Raw genomic sequence first — 18,416 nt, forward strand, 5'->3', positions numbered from 1 at the left:
TGCTGCGGATACGACGAGTGACGACTCCACGAGATTCACCCCGAATGGTGTATGATATACCGCAAGTGAAAACTCTCCTCCTAGTTAAGATTCCCCTTAGTATCCAAGTACAAATTGATCTAACACAACTATAGCTAGGTAGCAGAATTGACACCCCCGAAATACGACAGAATTCATATTACTATACACGTGTATACCTACGTGCATATCTTGAAATCAAAATATAGAACGCGAATAACAACTTCACTACTTCGAGTTTCTAAGACAAACAAAAGCCACTAGTAAGTGAGTATACCTTAGTAAATTGTACAAGAAACAAACAGCATCCACTGAGCCAGCCATTGACACCCTTGACTATAAGTGAGTGCTCTTTTTATCCCCCGAACCAAATGTCGTCATCGCCACGACGTCTGGAAAATTGTCGTCTTCTTTCTTCCTGTACATCGTGTCCGATTTCGGTTCCGCAAAATCGTCGATAATGTCGTTCACGTTCTTCACATTATAGTCAACTCCGTATCGGCTACCTGCGATCTCATACTTTGAACGACGTCGACACAAAACGCAGATGACAAGCACAAAAATGAGAATTAATATGCCGACGGCGACTGAACAAACTACCGCAATGATCAGTGTCGTATTGTCCGAGCTGTCAGGAAGCAAGTCTTTGGGTATGCCTGTTCGAATTGATGTTACTGAAACACTCGCCTAAGATATAAATATTTGATAATTAAGTAATTTGACTGAAACAATTTGATTAGAATAAAATTAGTTGTCTAGTAATAGCACTAATTTTTGGCTAGTAGACATGTTTTTAAAAATTAGATTTACAAATTATAAATTTTAAAAATTTATTCATCTGAACTTTTGTTGCAATGCTTGTTGTTGAACTCTTCCAATTACGTTTGTTTGCATACGACTATGAGGAATGTTAGTTTGCATTATTTAGAGGTGGAACTCAACACTATAATTTATTACTTTGTATTTTATATGAATTATATAAATTACAATAAAATAGATAAATTTAAATTCGGCTAAACCACAAGTCACTTTTAACAAAATATATAAATATATCACAATTAATTTTTACATAAAATATACATAAAATTGAAATTTGGCTTAAACACATTTTATTTAATAAAATACCTAAAAATATTTTTTATACATTATACAAATACGCAAAATTTATGTGCATTAAAAGTTGATATTAATGACGCACGCGCAGATTTTGCGCATACAGCTCCTGTCAAACAAGTAATTTTATTTCTGTGGCTTCACCCTTTTTTCTATTTGAATTTTCTGCTCGACCACTGCTTGCTGCAGAAGAACGACTTGTACCACTTTTGTCTTGGATCCGGGGTCGCGAACAAAGAAAACAACTCGGAGATAGTTGTCGACGATTTGCGGAGTCGGTGTAACGTAGATGACGTCGTTAGCCGTCACGTCGACGACCGCCCTTTTTCGTCTGTTAGAAGAGGACTCCCGCAACGCACCAGCAATCGCTTGCCTAAACGATTCCTCGTACAATCTGATCCATACGAGGAGCTATAAGAGCAAACGTGATATATATATATATATATATATATATATATATATATATATATTATATACACACTGATCTTTATTAACAAGAGAAATTTGAACTAACTTCGACTTTATCGAAGTCTATTGTGAGACTATTTGTTTTCTCATCCTCTGTCAGACTGTTGACATCTATTCGTTGATCCGGTGCGATAGTTGCCTAATGTAGAAATGCCAACTACTGCATGACATAGGGCATGAGCTCAGGATAGGATAAAAGATGTCTTACCTTAGCATCGACTTGTTCAGTACTTGTTTCAATACGAGCTGAAGTCGTCTCTTGACGTGGAGATACCGTGGAAGAAGAAGCTGACATAGCCGAAGGGCTTGCAGAAGTGACCGGACTAGCTGAAGATGCACTTGTTGTCGTCCCACTCGAAGGTGTAGAGGTAACGACACCAACTTGACGAGAAGACCGAGGTCTTTTAGTTGACGTAGCAGTCGAGATCGATGTTGAACTTGTAGTCGACGTAGAAACAGGATGACTTGATGAAGATGACGTCGATCCTTGAAGGGGAACGGATGCAGTTAGAAATGGAGATGATGACGGTTCTCTACCTTTACTCCCAGAAGACGCTGTTGATCCACGATTTTTTGGAGACATTGTAGCTCTTTTCCCAGAAGACGCTGTTGATACACGACTTGCTGTTGTTGGAGACATTGTAGTTGCTTGCTCAGTAGATACACGACTTGTTGAAGACAATGTACTTCCTTTCCCAGAAGACGCTGTTGCTACACGACTTGTTGGAGACAAGCTAGTTCCTTTTGCAGAAGATGCTGTTGATATACGTCCAGTTGTCGAGAAAGGTGTAACTTCTTTGCTGGTAGGCGCGGTCGATGACCGAATTGTTGGAGAAGTATTAGTTGCTTTTTCAGAAGACGATGTTGATGGAGTTGTAGTTGCTCCACCAGTCGACGACGACGAAGCAACAGAAGAAGGCACTAGTGATGAACTGCCTCGCGTTATCTTCTCCGCCGAAGTCGAAACTCGACTTGTTGTAGTTGCTCTTTCAGTCTCAACTGAAGAAGTACGAGCTTCCGTCGAAGGCATGGCGGTAATGACTACACCCGAAGATGAACTTGCAGAAGAAGCAAAGCCAGATGAAGACGAACGTGACGTGGTAGACTCTACTGTTCTACCAGATGGTGATGATACAGGAATCGAAGACATCGAGCTACCAGCCTGTGCTGGTGGGGGTCTAGTTGTTCCTATACCACCTAAAGTTGCAGTCGCAATGTTTTCAGTTCCGTTCGATGCTGTAGAAGCTTTCACGGTGATCGAAGATCTCGATGAAGTTGAAGAAGTAGTTGGTGGAGGAAAAGTGCCATTGTACTTACAAAAAACCACAAAATCACTACAACAGTCTTGGTACTTCACGCAGTTTGGTAAACATTGACAAGGAGCGTCCCGATCGTGCACGTCGCATCCTTCATTAGCACACAAAAGTGGAGGAGGCTTTGTAGGAGCCCGGGTCACTAACACCGTCGTTGCCCTCGCAGTTGTAGGAAGAGCTGGTGTAGTCGGGCCGGGTGTCGGAGCACATATTGAAACATCAAAGTCAGGGCAGCAGTCATTAGTAACGGAGCAACGGCGATCACACTGACACAGCTGTCCGGCTCGATAACCACAAGCTGATTTGTTGAGAATCTTGCTTAGAGCCACGCACGACGGCAGTCTAGGGGCAGTAGGAGGGGCCAAAGTGGCCGACGTAGGAGAAGAAGTGGTAGTGAGAGAACATACCTTTGTGTAGTCACCACAACACTTGTTCATAATGAGACAACCTGAAACGCAACTGCAACGCGCACCCGTGCTCCCGCATCCGATTTCCGCGCACGTAAACGGTCCCGTCGGTGCGGACGTCCCGTTCGTCATACGGTTCCCCGTAGTGTTTCCGGTGTCGTTCCCCGCACACAAATTGATCGCATCGTCGCAGCAGTCCGATCGAAGTAAACACTCGCTGTCGCACTGACACTCGTGCGCGTCGGACCGGTTATCGCATCCATAGAGATAACAACCGGGCATCGCCTCGACTGTCGGAGCAGATAGTGTCGCATTCGTTGGATGCTCGCCGGATCCGTCACCTGTCGGCGTCGCGCTGCTCGAAACCTTCGGCGCCGACGACGTCGACGATGCGGAAGACGGTCGTTGAGTCGTGGCGACTCCTTCAGTCGAGTCGGGTGATTGAACTTGAGTCGTGGCGACTACTGCAGTCGAGTCGGGCGATTGAACTTGAGTCGTGGCGACTACTGCAGTCGAGTCGGGTGATTGAACTTGAGTCGCTGTCACCGTCGAAAACAAATTTCTGGCCCTCGCGGTGGTAGCCGTTTGGACGTCCACGGGGATCGTCGTCGTTGTCGGAGGTGTGCGACAAGCAGTGGTATAATCATCGCAGCAGTCGCCACGGGTTGCGCATCCAGAATCACACTGACAAGGTAATGCCTGTATCACTACAGATCGACATCCTGTTGTTTCACATAGGAATTGAGATGTCTGATTTTGTTCTGGGATCGTTCCGTTGCCCGTGTAGTTAAAAGTGACGTTGGGAAAGCAGACTTCGTAAGTCATGCTGCAGCAATCTCCGCGTAGAATACATTTCTGTTCGCATTGACACAGTTGACCGACGATTTCGACGTCGGAGCAGTTGTAGTCACTACCACAAACGTATGACGGCCGAGTCTGTCGTGTTGGTTCAAACGAAGATGTTGAGGTCGCGGAAGACGACTTCTGTGCCGATGAAAAAGCGAAGAGAAGAAGTAGAAGCAACATTGTGTGAAACATGTGCATCTTGACGGATCCTAGACAAGTAACTGCTGTGCTAGCAGAACGGAGGGTGAGACCTACCGACAACGCCTCTCGATCAGCCCCACGTGAGCTACAGAACTGCGCCTACGCAGATGATCTCCCGGAGTCACACGGTGTACTGTCAGCAAGCACAGCTCCGACAGAATATATACTAGCAATTAAGCGACCACGTGTTAGCTAGTGGTTTTAGATATTTTGTTAGCTCTTAGCTGACACAATTGGTTACTATTAGTTGACCAACAATAGCTGCGTCCTTAGACTCACATGAGTCGGACACTGCCAAGCTCACGTGAGTCTGCACGTCAAATACCTATCACTTTGATTTGCACGTCTACCAATGAGTCAAGTGAAACTATCTGACAGATTCACATCAGGTACTGTTGCATGGATATCAACAAAGTAACTGTTTTCAATGTGTGTCATGTTATTACATTTTACTCATATTGTATAAACGTTTACTTGCTATCGTGTGCACGTTCATTAGGTCTGTAAAAATAGGCTATTATCAACTGTATAGCTATACATTAGATACTCTTCATGGCAACTAGTAACTTTGCTGATTAGAATGTCAATACTAATTAATTGCTATCGTCAATCACCATTCATGCTATCTAGTCATCATTATTGCAAACGGGTTTTGTTTTGTTCGTTCTCTAATCTCTAACAAATATGGTGATATACGTTAAGTTAACTATCACGTTTTTGATATCAACAAAATATTCAAATTTGTTATTGTAATTATGCGACTTTACATACGTTTATAGTTAATAAATTAACTAATTTCAATATTTAAACATTAATTGTACTAACAATTGTTATAAATAAATAATTAATTAAAAGTATTTCAACAATGCATTGAGGTAGGAATGTCACAATCTACTCTGCTAACTATTGTAATGCTTTTCCTACTGCATGCAAATCGACAACTCAGTCCATCATGTGCATGTGTAATTTTTCTTGATTATAATTCTTACTCTAAAATGTTGTTCCAGTCATTATCAGTCACGCGCTGCACGTGATCACAAGAAATAGGCTGGGCAAAACAATACATACACACAGGAGGATACATGATACATCTTGGAAGCAACGGACAAGCAACAAACCAAATCGTATTTCTAAAAGAAAGTATAAGCTACAGCACATGATTTGCAAAGCAAAATTCACTAAATTCTTTACATTAGAGCTGAAAGCACGAAGATTGTGCAGGACGACGATAGGAGCTTACGAAAGATATCACTTTGCTGCGCTTTAGACATGAGAGAATAAATTAACTTAAATCGTTGCGGATACAGTATACGCACCCACCCGCCCGCCCGCCCAGTTGCTTGGGGACGCGGTCAATGTGAAATGTAACTGGGAGCGTGTTAGCACTATTGGAACTGACGGAACTAGAATTCTGATGTTGATGTACCTCTGACTATCATTGCTGCAATTTAGCCTCTTCTCTCTAGAGGAGATACTCTGTTTCTAGTCGGCAATTGCCGCAAATCCCGTATGTGTGGTCTAATTGTCGCTAAGGTCTCTGCGGCTACACGGTTTATCTAGTGGATGAAGAGTCTTAGATTCCATGAGATTCACCCCGCATGGTATACATTACCGCAAGCGGAAACTCTCCTAGTATGACTCGCTTCTAGCACAACTCTAGTTAAGAAAATGCAAAATACGATTTAGAAATTATAGTTTAGAAATTATATTAGTAATAAAAATTATTATACACCTGTATACTGTTTACCTTGAATCAAAATGTGGAATGCGAATACAGGGGCGGATACAGGAACACCTTTACCGGGGGCACGCAGACCTTTATTTACCTGTCTCGGATAATTCCTCGCAGACCAGACCATAGGCGCGTTCCTCCGGTAGAGTCTAGAAGAGCTCCTCTTCCAACTTCTTCCAGCGCAGAGTTGGTAGAGGTCGGAAGAGGGGTGGGGCGTGTTCTTTCAACCAGCAGCAGAGTCGGTTTCTACTAGAGCCGCCGTACTGTAAAAGTGGGGATAGGGCGTTCATACGGAGCCTCTTCTGGAAGAGCCCAATCGAACGCCCCCATGTCATGCGGTGGCTGCACTTACCTGGGTAGGTCGTCAACTCTCCCTCACTAAGTCAGCTCCCCCGGTTTGTGTCTCACAGACCAGAACATGACATTCAGTACATATACAGTACCTCTAGGGTCCTTCTACCACTAACGTAGAACAATTGCATTCTGGTATGTAAAAAGCCAAATTGCAGTCTTATAACGCCAGACTAGCATTGCACTGCCGGGGGAGGAACGTGTTCCAGGTGCCCCATCCTGTATCCGCCCCTGGAATAGACTCAACTACTTTGAGTCTCTACAACAGAAAGAACGAAGAACTAATTAAGTGACAGGAGCGGCGAACCAGGGGAAGGAGGGTCAGATGCATCTCCAATATCGGGATTGTGGGGGCTTCGCCCCTCCAATACTCGAAAAAACTAGTTTAGAAGTTTTGTTGCTTGCAAGTAGATATAAAATATTGGATGGTACCTGTTGTAGTTGACTTGCTTGATACACATTGTCGTAATCATTTATGTCCATTCTGCTCTGGCTACTTCTGTCACAGGTCAATGACAAACCAAGAATATTCAGTTAAAATCAAATGGCGGCAGTCTAGCTGTTACAAAATTTTCGGCTCCTATCAAAAAGAGCTTCTCCCCCTGAGTGAAATTCTCATTAGACATTATTACAAAAACAAACCTCACTGAGTCAGTTAAGCCATCGTCTTTAAGTGAGTGTTCTTTTCATTCCCTGAGCCAAATGTAGTCATCGCCACGACGTCTGAAGAACTGTCGTCTTCTTTCTTCCTGTACATCCTGTACATCGTAACCGATGTCGGTTCAGCAAAATCGTCGATAACGTCGTTTATGTTCAACAGACTATAGTCTCCTCCGTATCGGCTGCCTGTGACGTTATACTTTAAACGATGTCGAACCAAAACGTAGATGAGAATCAACATGGCGACAGCAACAGAACAGACTATCGCAATGATCAGTATCGTATTGTCTGAGCTGTCATCAACTAAATCTTGAGGTATGCCTTGTCGAATCGATACCACTAAAACACTCACCTAAGAAATAAATATTTTATGATTCTCAAGGATAAAATTATATATTATAATGCTTAGAAAATAGTGCTCGCACCAATTTTGGCTACAATAATTATAATTATTAAAACTTATGAATTTGAATTTTGTTGCAATACTTATATATACTTAAACTCTACCATGTCTTTTTGCATGCGACTATGAGGAATGCTCGTTTTACTATTACAATTGGAATAATGGCACTGTACATACCTGCCCCTATTAATCGTGAAATTTAACGCGCACGGATTTTGTGCATATAGACTATATCAAGTAATTTTATGCCTTACCCTTCTTCCTATTTGAGTTTTCTGCTTGACCACTGCTTGCTGCAGAAGAGAGATTTCTACCGTTTTTATCGTCGATCCGCAGTCGCGAACGAAGAAAACAACTCGGAGATAGTTGTCGACGATTTGCGGAGTAGGTGCGACGTAGATGACATCGTTAGCCGTCGCGTCGGCGACCGCCCTTTTCCGTCTGTTAGAAGACGATTCCCTCAATGCAACAGCAATCGCTTGCCTGAAAGATTCCTCGTGCAATCGAATCCATACGGAGAGCTAAACCAGGAAACGTTATATAGTGATCTGCTATTGACGAGAAGAATTTTGAACTAACTTCTACTTTAGCAAAATTCATTGTGAGACAATTCTTTTTCTCATCCTCTGTCAAACTGTTGACGTGTTTTTGTTGATCCAGTGGGATAGTTGCCTAATGTAGAAATGCCAACTATGACATATGTCAATAGAAGACTGGATAAATGTTTTACCATAACGTCGACTTGTTTAGTACTTGTTCCAGTGCGAGCTGAAGCCGTCACTTGACGTGGACTTACCGTAGAAAAGAGAGGTGACATCGCTGAAAGGTTTGCAGAAGTGACTGGACCAGGTAAAGATGCACTTGTTGTCGCCCTATGCGAAGATGTAAAAGTAGCGACAACAGCTTGACGAGACGACCAAGACCTTTTAGTTAGCGCAGCAGTTGAGATAGATGTTGAACTCGTAGTCGACGTAGAAACAGGACGACTTGATAAAGATGACGTCGATCCGTGAACGTGAACGGATTCAGTCAGAGACGGAGACGATGATGGTTTTCTACCTTCATTCGCAGAAGACGCTGTTGATAAACGACTTGTTAGAAACAATAAAGTTCCTTTTCCAGAAGACGCTGTTGCTACAAGACTTGTTGGAGCCAAGCTAGTTCCTTTTGCAAAAGATGCTGTTGATATACGTCCAGTTGTAGAAAAAGTTGTAACTTCTTTGCTGGTAAGCGTTGTCGATAAACGAATTGTTGGAGAAGTATTAGTTGCTCCACGAGTCGACGGCGATAACGAGGCTGCAGAAGCAGGCACTAGTGATGGACTGCCTCGCGTTATGTTCTCCACCACAGTCGAAACTAGACTTGCAGTAGTTGCTATTTTATTAGGAGTTGGCGACGAAGAAGGCACGGCGGTAATAACTACACCCGAAGATGAACTTGCAAAAGAAGCAAAGCCAGATGAAGACGAACGTGACGTGGTAGACTCCACTGTTTTACGAGACGGTGATGATATAGCAATCCAAGACTTCGAGCTACCAGTCGGTGCTGGTGGAGGTCCAGTTGTTCCTGCCCCACCTAAAGTCGCAGTCGCAATGGTTTCAGTTCCACTCGATGCTGTAGAAGCTTTCACGGCGGTCGAAGATCTCGATAAAGATGGAGAAGCAACTGATGAAGGTAAAGTGCCATTGTGCTCACAAAAAACCACAAAATCACTGCAACAGTCTTGATACGTCACGCAGTTTGGTAAACATTGGCAAGGAGCGTTGGGATTGTACACGTCGCATCCTTCATTAGCACACAATAATGGAGGAGGCTTTCTAGATGCCCTCACAGTGGTCGAAGATCTCGATGAAGTCGAAGAAGTGGTTGGTGGGGGAAAAGTGCCATTGTACTTACAAAAATCCACAAAATCACTGCAACAGTCTCGATACGTCACGCAGTTTGGTAAACATTGGCAAGGAGCGTTCGGATTGTACACGTCGCATCCTTCATTAGCACACAATAATGGAGGAGGCTTTCTAGATGCCCTCACAGTGGTCGAAGATCTCGATGAAGTCGAAGAAGTGGTTGGTGGGGAAAAAGTGCCATTGTACTTACAAAAATTCACAAAATCACTGCAACAGTCTCGATACGTCACGCAGTTTGGTAAACATTGGCAAGGAGCGTTCGGATTGTACACGTCGCATCCTTCATTAGCACACAATAATGGAGGAGGCTTTCTAGATGCCCTCACAGTGGTCGAAGATCTCGATGAAGTCGAAGAAGTGGTTGGTGGGGGAAAAGTGCCATTGTACTTACAAAAATCCACAAAATCACTGCAACAGTCTCGATACGTCACGCAGTTTGGTAAACATTGGCAAGGAGCGTTCGGATTGTACACGTCGCATCCTTCATTAGCACACAATAATGGAGGAGGCTTTCTAGATGCCCTCACAGCGGTCGAAGATCTCGATGAAGTCGAAGAAGTGGTTGGTGGGGAAAAAGTGCCATTGTACTTACAAAAATTCACAAAATCACTGCAACAGTCTCGATACGTCACGCAGTTTGGTAAACATTGGCAAGGAGCGTTCGGATTGTACACGTCGCATCCTTCATTAGCACACAATAATGGAGGAGGCTTTCTAGATGCCCTCACAGTGGTCGAAGATCTCGATGAAGTCGAAGAAGTGGTTGGTGGGGAAAAAGTGCCATTGTACTTACAAAAATTCACAAAATCACTGCAACAGTCTCGATACGTCACGCAGTTTGGTAAACATTGGCAAGGAGCGTCCGGATTGTACACGTCGCATCCTTCATTAGCACACAATAATGGAGGAGGCTTTGTAGAAGCCCGGGTCACTAACACCGTCGTTGCCCTCTCAGTTGTAGGAAGAGACGGTGTGGTCGGGCCGGGTGTCGGAGCACATATTGAAACATCAATGTCCGGGCAACAGTCATCAGCAACGGAGCAACGGGAATCACACTGACACAGCTGTCCGTCTCGAAAAGCACAAGCTGATTTGTTGAGAATCTTGCTTAGAGCCACGCACGACGGCAGTCTTGTAGGAATGGCTGAAGTTGTCGACGTAGGAAGAGAAGTTTCAGTGAGAGAGCATTCCGTTGTGTAGTCACCACAACACTTGCTCGTAATGAGACAATCTGAAACGCAACTGCAACGCGCACCCGTACTCCCGCATCCGATTTCCGCGCACGTAAACGGTAACGTCGGTGAGAACGTCCCGACCTCGCTTCCCGCACACAAATTGATCGCATCGTCGCAGCAGTCCAATCGAAATAAACACTCGCTGTCGCACTGACACTCGTACGCGTCGGACCGGTTATTGCATCCGTAGAGGTAACAACCGGGCACCGCCTCGACCGTCGGAACGGATAGCGTCGCATTCGTCGGGTTCTCACTGGATCTGTCGCCCGTCGGTGGCTCGGTCGCGCTGCTCGAAACCGGCAGCGCCGACGACGTTGACGACGCGGAAGACCACTGTTGAGTTGCGACTACTTCAGTCGAGTCGGGTGATTGAGCTTGAGTTGCCGTCACCGTCGGAGTCAAAAATACATTTCTATCCGTTGCAGTGGTAGTAGTCTGGATGTCCAAGGAAGTCGGCGTCGAAGGAATGTGACAAACAGCGGTATAATCCCCACAGCAGTCCCCACGGGCTGCGCATCCAGAGTCACACTGACAAGGCAATACTTGTAACATTACAGATCGACATCCTATTGTTTCACATAGGAATTGAGTTGCCTTCACTGTCGGAGTCAAAAATACATTTTTATCCGCTGCGGTGGTAGTCGTCTGAATGTCCAAGGGAGTCGGCGTCAAAGGGGTATGACAAACAGTGGTATAATCCCCACAGCAGTCCCCACGGGCTGCGCATCCAGAATCACACTGACAAGGCAATACTTGTAACACTACAGATCGACATCCTATTGTTTCACATAGAAATTGAGATGTCTGATTTTGTTCTGGCATCGGTCCATTGCCCGTGTCGTTAAAAGTGACGTTGGGAAAGCAAACCTCAAACGTCATGCGGCAGCAGTCTCCGCGGAGAATACATGTCTGTTCGCATTGACACGGTTGACCGACGATTTCGACGTCAGAGCAGTTGTAGTCCTGACCACATACGTGTGACATCCGAGTCTGTCGTGTTGGTTGAATCGAAGATGTTGACGTTGCGGAAAGCGCAGTCTGTGCAGTTGAGAAAGCGAAGAGAAGAAGTAGAAACAAAATTGTCTTAAACTTGTGCATCTTGACGTATCCTAAACAAGTAACAGCTGTCCTAACAGAACGGAGGGTGAGGCCCAAGCACAACGCCTCTCGATCAGCCCCACGTGAGCTACAGAACTGCGCCTAGTCTCGCGTAGCCAGACCCCTTTCCGCCGCGTCATCCTTCCGGGCGAAATGGGGTCTGTTGAACAGCCTTTGATGTCGCTGTGTGCCGCGTAGCCAGAAATCGACTATCTAAAGACCAGATTTCGTTTCTAAAATACTTCACTAAAGACCAGACTGGTATGCAAGCAGTGCAATCCTATCTCATTAGCTTCTCTTGTTTCGTAGAGAACAACTCGAAGACTAGAGCTAGAGTCGTTGCTGTTTGTGAAATCTGCATGTCTCCAGCAGCAATTAAATGCGGCCGCGGAAACGTTGACATCGGCAGGCTCGACGTCGTACGTCTAGCTAGAGTTGTGCGCTTGTGTCACAACGGCGACTGAATGCGAACACACTGAATGGATGCGAAGGTACTCGATGCTGTTTGCTGTCTAGACGTATAAAGCGACCGCGGACAGCCCAGAGTGAGCGATATGATCGGGTACTGGAATTGAAGGGCTTGGAGCTGACGTCATCGAAACAAGATGAGTCGTCTTTTTGTGTTTGGGTAATCATCTCACGTGTTTTGTGCATTGCTTTACATAGAGTACGTTTGCATTCAGTCTCCGTTGTGACACAAGCGCACAAACGCTATGTACGACGTCGATCACGACAGTTTGCGTAGGAGATGGAAGCCTATAGTCAACGTGCCTGCAGCAGTGTTTAATTAATTGTTGCTGTAGACATGCAGATTTCATAACCAGCAACGACTCTAGCTGTAGTCTTCGAGTTGCTCTCTACGAAACAAGAGAAGCTAATGAGATAGGATTGCACTGCTTGCATACCAGTCTGGTCTTTAGTGAAGCGTTTAAGAAACTAAATCCGGTCTTTAGATAGCCGATTTCTGGCTACGCGGCACACAGCGACATCAAAGGCTGTTCACCAGACCCCATTTCGCCCGGAAGGATGACGCGGCGGAAAGGGGTCTAGTATTGGATGACTGTGTGACAGACCATTAGCCAACAATCCTTATAACTGTCACAATAGACAAGCAGACAAGAAGATGTAGTACCGCAATAGTTGAAGACAAATTTGCAGAAGTAGCTTAACCATATGAAAACGAAGTAATTTTGTGACCTTTTTCTGCATGTAGTAATCACGTGACCAGATGGTGACTGGCAGCAATGAAAGACAGGTGACCAGTCAACAATGCAAATGGAGGTCCAATTGCTATGCCATCTAGAGTCACAGTCGTATAAATGTCTTCATTTCAGCTTCGTGCTAAAAACATCCGTTAAGGCGGTCGACGACCTTGACGAAGAAAATACGTATATATTGATTAAGGCAAAGTGCATACCACGGTACTTACATTAAAGCATGAAATCGCTGCATTGCTCGCAGTTCGGTAGACATGGACAATGTGCATCCGGATTGTACAAGTCGCATCCTTTATTAGAGCACTTACAAGGGTGGAGAAAGAGCTTGGATCACTATAGAACAGTGTTAGCCTCTCAGTTGCAAGAAGAGGCGGCGTGTAGTCGGACCGGGTGACATAATTAAATTACTGAAGTCTGGTCAGCAGTTGCCAACACGTACTTTGTCAATTGGGATCATACTGACATTTCTGTAGTATGGGTGTGTATAGAACAGCCGAAGAACTCGGAGAAGGAAGAGAGGTGGTTCTGATCATAGTCGTCTGTAGCCATGCAGGGCATCAAGCGGATACTAAAGTAACCACAATGCAACCGCATACTTCGACATCCTATTTCCGCACACGATCCGCGAGACTGTGGCATTGGCTGTACCGTTCTCGGTCTCGTTAACGTAGTCAACAGTCACATTCTGTGCAGTCGTGAAAGAGATACGAAAATGCACAAAAGGTTGTCTTGCACATGCACTGATCATGCATGGTCCCAACGAAATCCGGAATCAAGTCGGGACCCAAAGTTAACGCCCCTCAGTAAGAACCACTTCTCAATTGGCGTACACGTTTATTAATCCTGAAGTCAGGTGGTATCAACTTTATTTCGGAAAGGTTAAGGAAAAAAGCTGCATCTAGTAATTAGCTAACCCACGCCATGAACATGTTCTTAGAAATTGTAATAATTATGTTTGTTGAATTTGACAGCTATAATATCAGCATGTCAGAGTTTTTATACTTTATCGTACAACCATAATACCCCAGATTCACACTAACAAACATACACTGCTTTCTGTAATTATGATCGTCCTATTATGTTGCTGCAGCTTAAAACGGTTAATCAGACTGCCCGATTAAAAAATGAAAGCTGAAGAGATATTATCATATCACAGTGCCATCAACTTCACCATCTAACGTTTTACAAAACGCAAACTCCTATGTGTGCCACAACCTAATTTCCATTTGTAGGACACAGAAGAAGACACTATTGCATGATCTTTACCAATCCTTCGTCTCATGGCTCTGTGTGGCCACCAACAGTCTCCACATGTGTCACACACACAACCGCAGAAAGGAAGCAGGACAAACTAGACTCTGCGTGGGCATCAGAGTCTCTAGCGTAAACATCCCACCACAAGAGGTTAGTACGCACAAAAGCAAAAATGAAACTACGCGGTCTCTATTTACAAATACACATGCAATTTATGTATAGAGTAGTGCGGCTTCTAAGAAAAGTGGCGGCTTTTACGAAAAGTGCATCATCATTGTGGGTGAATATATTAGGTGTCCGGGAAGTGGCATATCCCTACGTCCCCGCCTTCTCTTTGTAAACGTCTTTGCGGGATAGGAACCGTCAGAACACCACAGAACCTTCTACTGGTGAGGTGACATGAAGGTCCAGTCGTTGCTCTGGACTCTTGCACTTTGCCTTGTCCTGGCGGTGTGCAACTCTGATGCAACAAATGAAACAAGGTCAGAAAGTTCAATAGTGAACAGAGTGCGTCGCAAGAAGACAAAATGCAAAGTCATAGATAGTCACTATGTATCATCATCTCCGCCACCATCTCGTCCCATCTCCAGGATCCGTCTTGCTCTGACAGGTGACGACCGTTCTATGCGAGTGTCATGGTCCAGCCCTGCTCCGTGCAAAAATCCCAAAGTCTGGATCAGAAAAATCGAAGCTAAATCCAAGAAAACAAAGTTCACAGGAGTAATAGAGCAGCCCTACGTGTTCAGATACCGCAGATACGTCTATAGAAGTCAGTACTTTCACCACGCTCTGATCACTGGGCTGGACCATAAAGCAAGGTTAGTACAAGCTTGTATACACACAGAGACAACAGCTGTCAAACTTGCATGACGCACTGTCGCAAGCACTGCCCCGCATGAGGTAATGATATGGTTCCACCGGAGATTAGGTCATACCAGTGGTACTGTACCTGGAACAATATCATTTGTGTCCTGGTGTCAGGATAAACAAAATTAGGAAAGAGTGGAACTGTGCCTAGTAAAATAGTTCCACTGTAAATGTGGCTTCTCCTGGCATTGTACTACTATGAACTAGTAGCGATGTACTGAAATAATAATGTTGGGACATTTATTATCAAGCAGTATATAGCACATAGGAATACTAGAGGACAGACAGGCAGAGTCAATGACGTGAAGAATAGTAGAGTGCGTTTCAGTAGCAAAAGCAGCTACAATTGAAGTTAGTTTTACGTGCAATGCAACTGCATTTACCCATACATCGGTCACTTATGCATACTATCGATTACGTTCACAGGTGTTGCCAGATTGAACCAAATCTATAGTAGAACTATTTCACTGTAAAAATACATGCATACCGTGCTGATTTGGTTTACTTCAGACACCGTTTCACCAAAGATTTAGTTCAAAGTGAAACCAAACATGACAGTGACAGTCAGCAACAAGACCCAGAGAAGTTAAGCTAACAGACCAACAGTTATATAACTGATTCTTACATAGCAGATGAATAAGATGGTTGCAATTGTTAGGTATATGTACCGTATCAAATGTGGCAGTAAAAAGTCAACCAAATTACCATTTACGTCACCTCCTCAACTGGGTAGCAGGTCACCAGTAAGACTTTTTGCATTTGGTGATCATGGAACTGACAGAGAGGCCAGGAGAACCCTTGACGCAATGGTTAATGTAACCAGATTTAAAGACTATGACATGGTGATTCATCTAGGAGATATTTCGTATGCTAACGGTGAAGACACTGAGTACGAATGGGATGTATGGGGAGACATGGTCCAGCCTTTGACATCACAAATTCCATACATGGTCACACCAGGAAATCATGAAATTGATGAAGATGACTCCGGAGGAGAATTGGGTATAGCGTACCGAAAACGTTTCTATATGCCCATGACATTCCGTGGATCACGAAGTGAATACTGGTATTCATGGGACTATGGGCAGATACATTTTGTGTCTGTTTCCACCTCACATTCTGACAACAGAATACAACAACAGTGGATTGCAAATGACTTGAGGAATGCTGCACGGAGGAGACACATTACTCCATGGATTATAGTTGTAGGCCACGATCCACCGTATTCACACAACACCTATCACTACAGTCACGGAGATCTGAGAGACTGGCTCGATCCTCTCCTAGTGACCTACAAAGTTGACCTAGGACTTTGGGGACATAATCATGGATATGAACGAACCTATCCCATTGCTGACTCTGATGTTGTGCAACGAAACTATCAAAATGCTCAAGCACCAGTTCATGTCATCTGTGGAGCTGCTGGGAAAGATCTGTATGATTGTTGGAAAGATAATTCTCGATATTCTGCATTTCAAGAAGGCAGAACGTGGGGATATTGCACTGTAGAAGTGACCAGTGCTTCAATGGCCAAAATACAATTTGTGAACAGTTTCAACGGAAGAATTGTGGACACTTTTACACTCACAAAACGAAGAAATTAGCTGTCTGTCAACTTAGCTTCCCTCCTCTTCTTTCTCTTTGCTCTCTCTCTCTCTCTCTCTCTCTCTCTCTCTCTCCTCCCTCCCTCCCTTCCTCCCTCCCTCCCTCTCTCTCTCACTAAGTGTTTGACATTTATCTCATTATGATATTATGATTACTGACTGGTTTGTCAAAGTTCATTTGAAGTACTATTTACAGAAAGAGTATCAAATAGCCAGCAATAAGACATGTTCTTTATAACTCTTCTATGTGCTTTACAAACTGAACTGAGTCAATATTACCACTGACTACTTGCTTGTCCCAATGTGTGAATTGAAGGCTGTAGCTAGAAGTTACAATGTCCTAGGCTACATTGGAGCTGTACATAGAGATGTAAAGAAACCTGTTCTCACTCTAGAAAGACATGCAACAACATTCTAACATGCAACCAAAGTAACAATGAACTGCATATATGAATGTTCGCTCGAGTAGTAGTACAAGGTGATCAATATCTAGAATAATATAAATTCAGAAATTTTCATAGTACTTCTGCCTATGAAGTAGTTTGTACAGCTATTTAGCACAAGACATTGGTATTGTACTGTAGCCAAATTGAAAAGCATCTATCTATAAATTTTAGTATTCATGTTATTTTATTACAACCATGTATCTGTACGAAATTAACTAACATTTCATGTCAGAGTATGAAAACTTCTGGATTTACAGTATATTATCATTAGTATGTCCAACAGGCCCCTATCACACCTTGTCACATTGAGCCCTAAGCTGATGCCTACATTGCCCAACACTAGTTGCATCCCTGCTGCAATTACATGTATTTACACAAAATTATAAGGCTATCCTAACAAATGAACTTATTATCACTCTATAGCACATTGTGAAGCTAAGAAACAATCCACCAAATGATATGCCTTACTTTCTAGGTCTTGCTTAATTAAAATATTGCAGAGTTGGTATTGGAAGAATAAATAGCTATTAACCTAATAGAAATTGTCCTTCTTCCATCTTGACTTGCCACTCTTTTCAAGCCGACATTTGGACTAACTATGATTAGTAAGTCACTTAGGCACATGAGTGTAATTCACGTAAATTGTCTTGACAAATCCATTGCTTTAGGTTTTGAAGAGGGAAACGTTTAGTTTGTTGTTGCTGCGTTTGTACGTTTAAACATACAACAACACATCAGAAACACCGGCGGCATGCTCTTCTTGTATCCTACCTCACGTGCCAAAGTCAGGTGCAACCACTAATGCCACTAATGTGGTTGTAATATTACTCTTTACAGCGTTAGAATGGCATTACACTAACTCATGATTAGGCCCAGTGCACACGCTCTTAGAAGCCCAATCTAGATTAAATTCAACATGCTGGTGTATTTAAATGAAATTCTACAACAGAATTTCTTATGCTTGCGTTAGACAAATGTCTGGTCATGGCAGGTCCAATTAACACAAACAAATGGTTCTTTACATACAACATAGAAAATCAACATCCCTCTCAATTAGATAAGTTATAAATAGATAGTTCCACTGTATTGTATACGAAGCCAAGTACATTGAGCCTAGCAAACACATGCATTCGACTCTGAAAAGAAACATTACAAATAAGTAAAAGTACAGACTGCTCTTATGCCTGAGACATGGTTAATTGAGCAAGTTCATCAAATAATGCAGACTTAGTTGAGCTACGTCATTTTAAAATTGAACAACTAGATTTGGACTATT

General features: G+C 43.6%; 3 protein-coding genes across 4 annotated transcripts; 1 reads left to right on the plus strand and 2 right to left on the minus strand.

Annotated features, from left to right (window-relative positions):
• Positions 1 to 162: 162 nt before the first annotated feature.
• LOC134197816 (mucin-5AC-like) lies at positions 163 to 5,160 on the minus strand. The gene is made up of 4 exons (XM_062667165.1): positions 1,808 to 5,160; positions 1,646 to 1,738; positions 1,276 to 1,542; positions 163 to 705 (listed from the first exon to the last, which is right to left on the minus strand). The coding sequence occupies exons 1-4, from the start codon at positions 4,361 to 4,363 to the stop codon at positions 355 to 357; spliced, it is 3,267 nt and encodes a 1,088-aa protein (XP_062523149.1). The 5' UTR covers positions 4,364 to 5,160; the 3' UTR covers positions 163 to 354.
• Positions 5,161 to 5,704: 544 nt separating this feature from the next.
• Positions 5,705 to 11,847, minus strand: LOC134197815 (mucin-5AC-like). 2 transcript variants are annotated; one of them, XM_062667164.1, is made up of 5 exons: positions 8,243 to 11,847; positions 8,092 to 8,184; positions 7,767 to 8,033; positions 7,092 to 7,461; positions 5,705 to 7,029 (listed from the first exon to the last, which is right to left on the minus strand). In XM_062667164.1, exons 1-4 carry the CDS (start codon positions 11,750 to 11,752, stop codon positions 7,105 to 7,107), a joined length of 4,227 nt encoding a protein of 1,408 aa, XP_062523148.1. In that variant the 5' UTR covers positions 11,753 to 11,847; the 3' UTR covers positions 5,705 to 7,029; positions 7,092 to 7,104. The 2 variants fall into 2 exon arrangements, with proteins under 2 accessions (XP_062523148.1, XP_062523147.1); XM_062667163.1 differs by having other exon boundaries at positions 5,705 to 7,461.
• Positions 11,848 to 14,622: 2,775 nt separating this feature from the next.
• LOC134197743 (acid phosphatase type 7-like) lies at positions 14,623 to 16,996 on the plus strand. The gene is made up of 2 exons (XM_062667094.1): positions 14,623 to 15,041; positions 15,749 to 16,996. The coding sequence occupies exons 1-2, from the start codon at positions 14,623 to 14,625 to the stop codon at positions 16,692 to 16,694; spliced, it is 1,365 nt and encodes a 454-aa protein (XP_062523078.1). The 3' UTR covers positions 16,695 to 16,996.
• The last annotated feature ends 1,420 nt before the right edge of the window (positions 16,997 to 18,416 follow it).

The sequence above is a fragment of the Corticium candelabrum genome, chromosome 22 (assembly GCF_963422355.1).
Source record: "Corticium candelabrum chromosome 22, ooCorCand1.1, whole genome shotgun sequence".
Lineage (NCBI taxonomy): Eukaryota > Metazoa > Porifera > Homoscleromorpha > Homosclerophorida > Plakinidae > Corticium > Corticium candelabrum.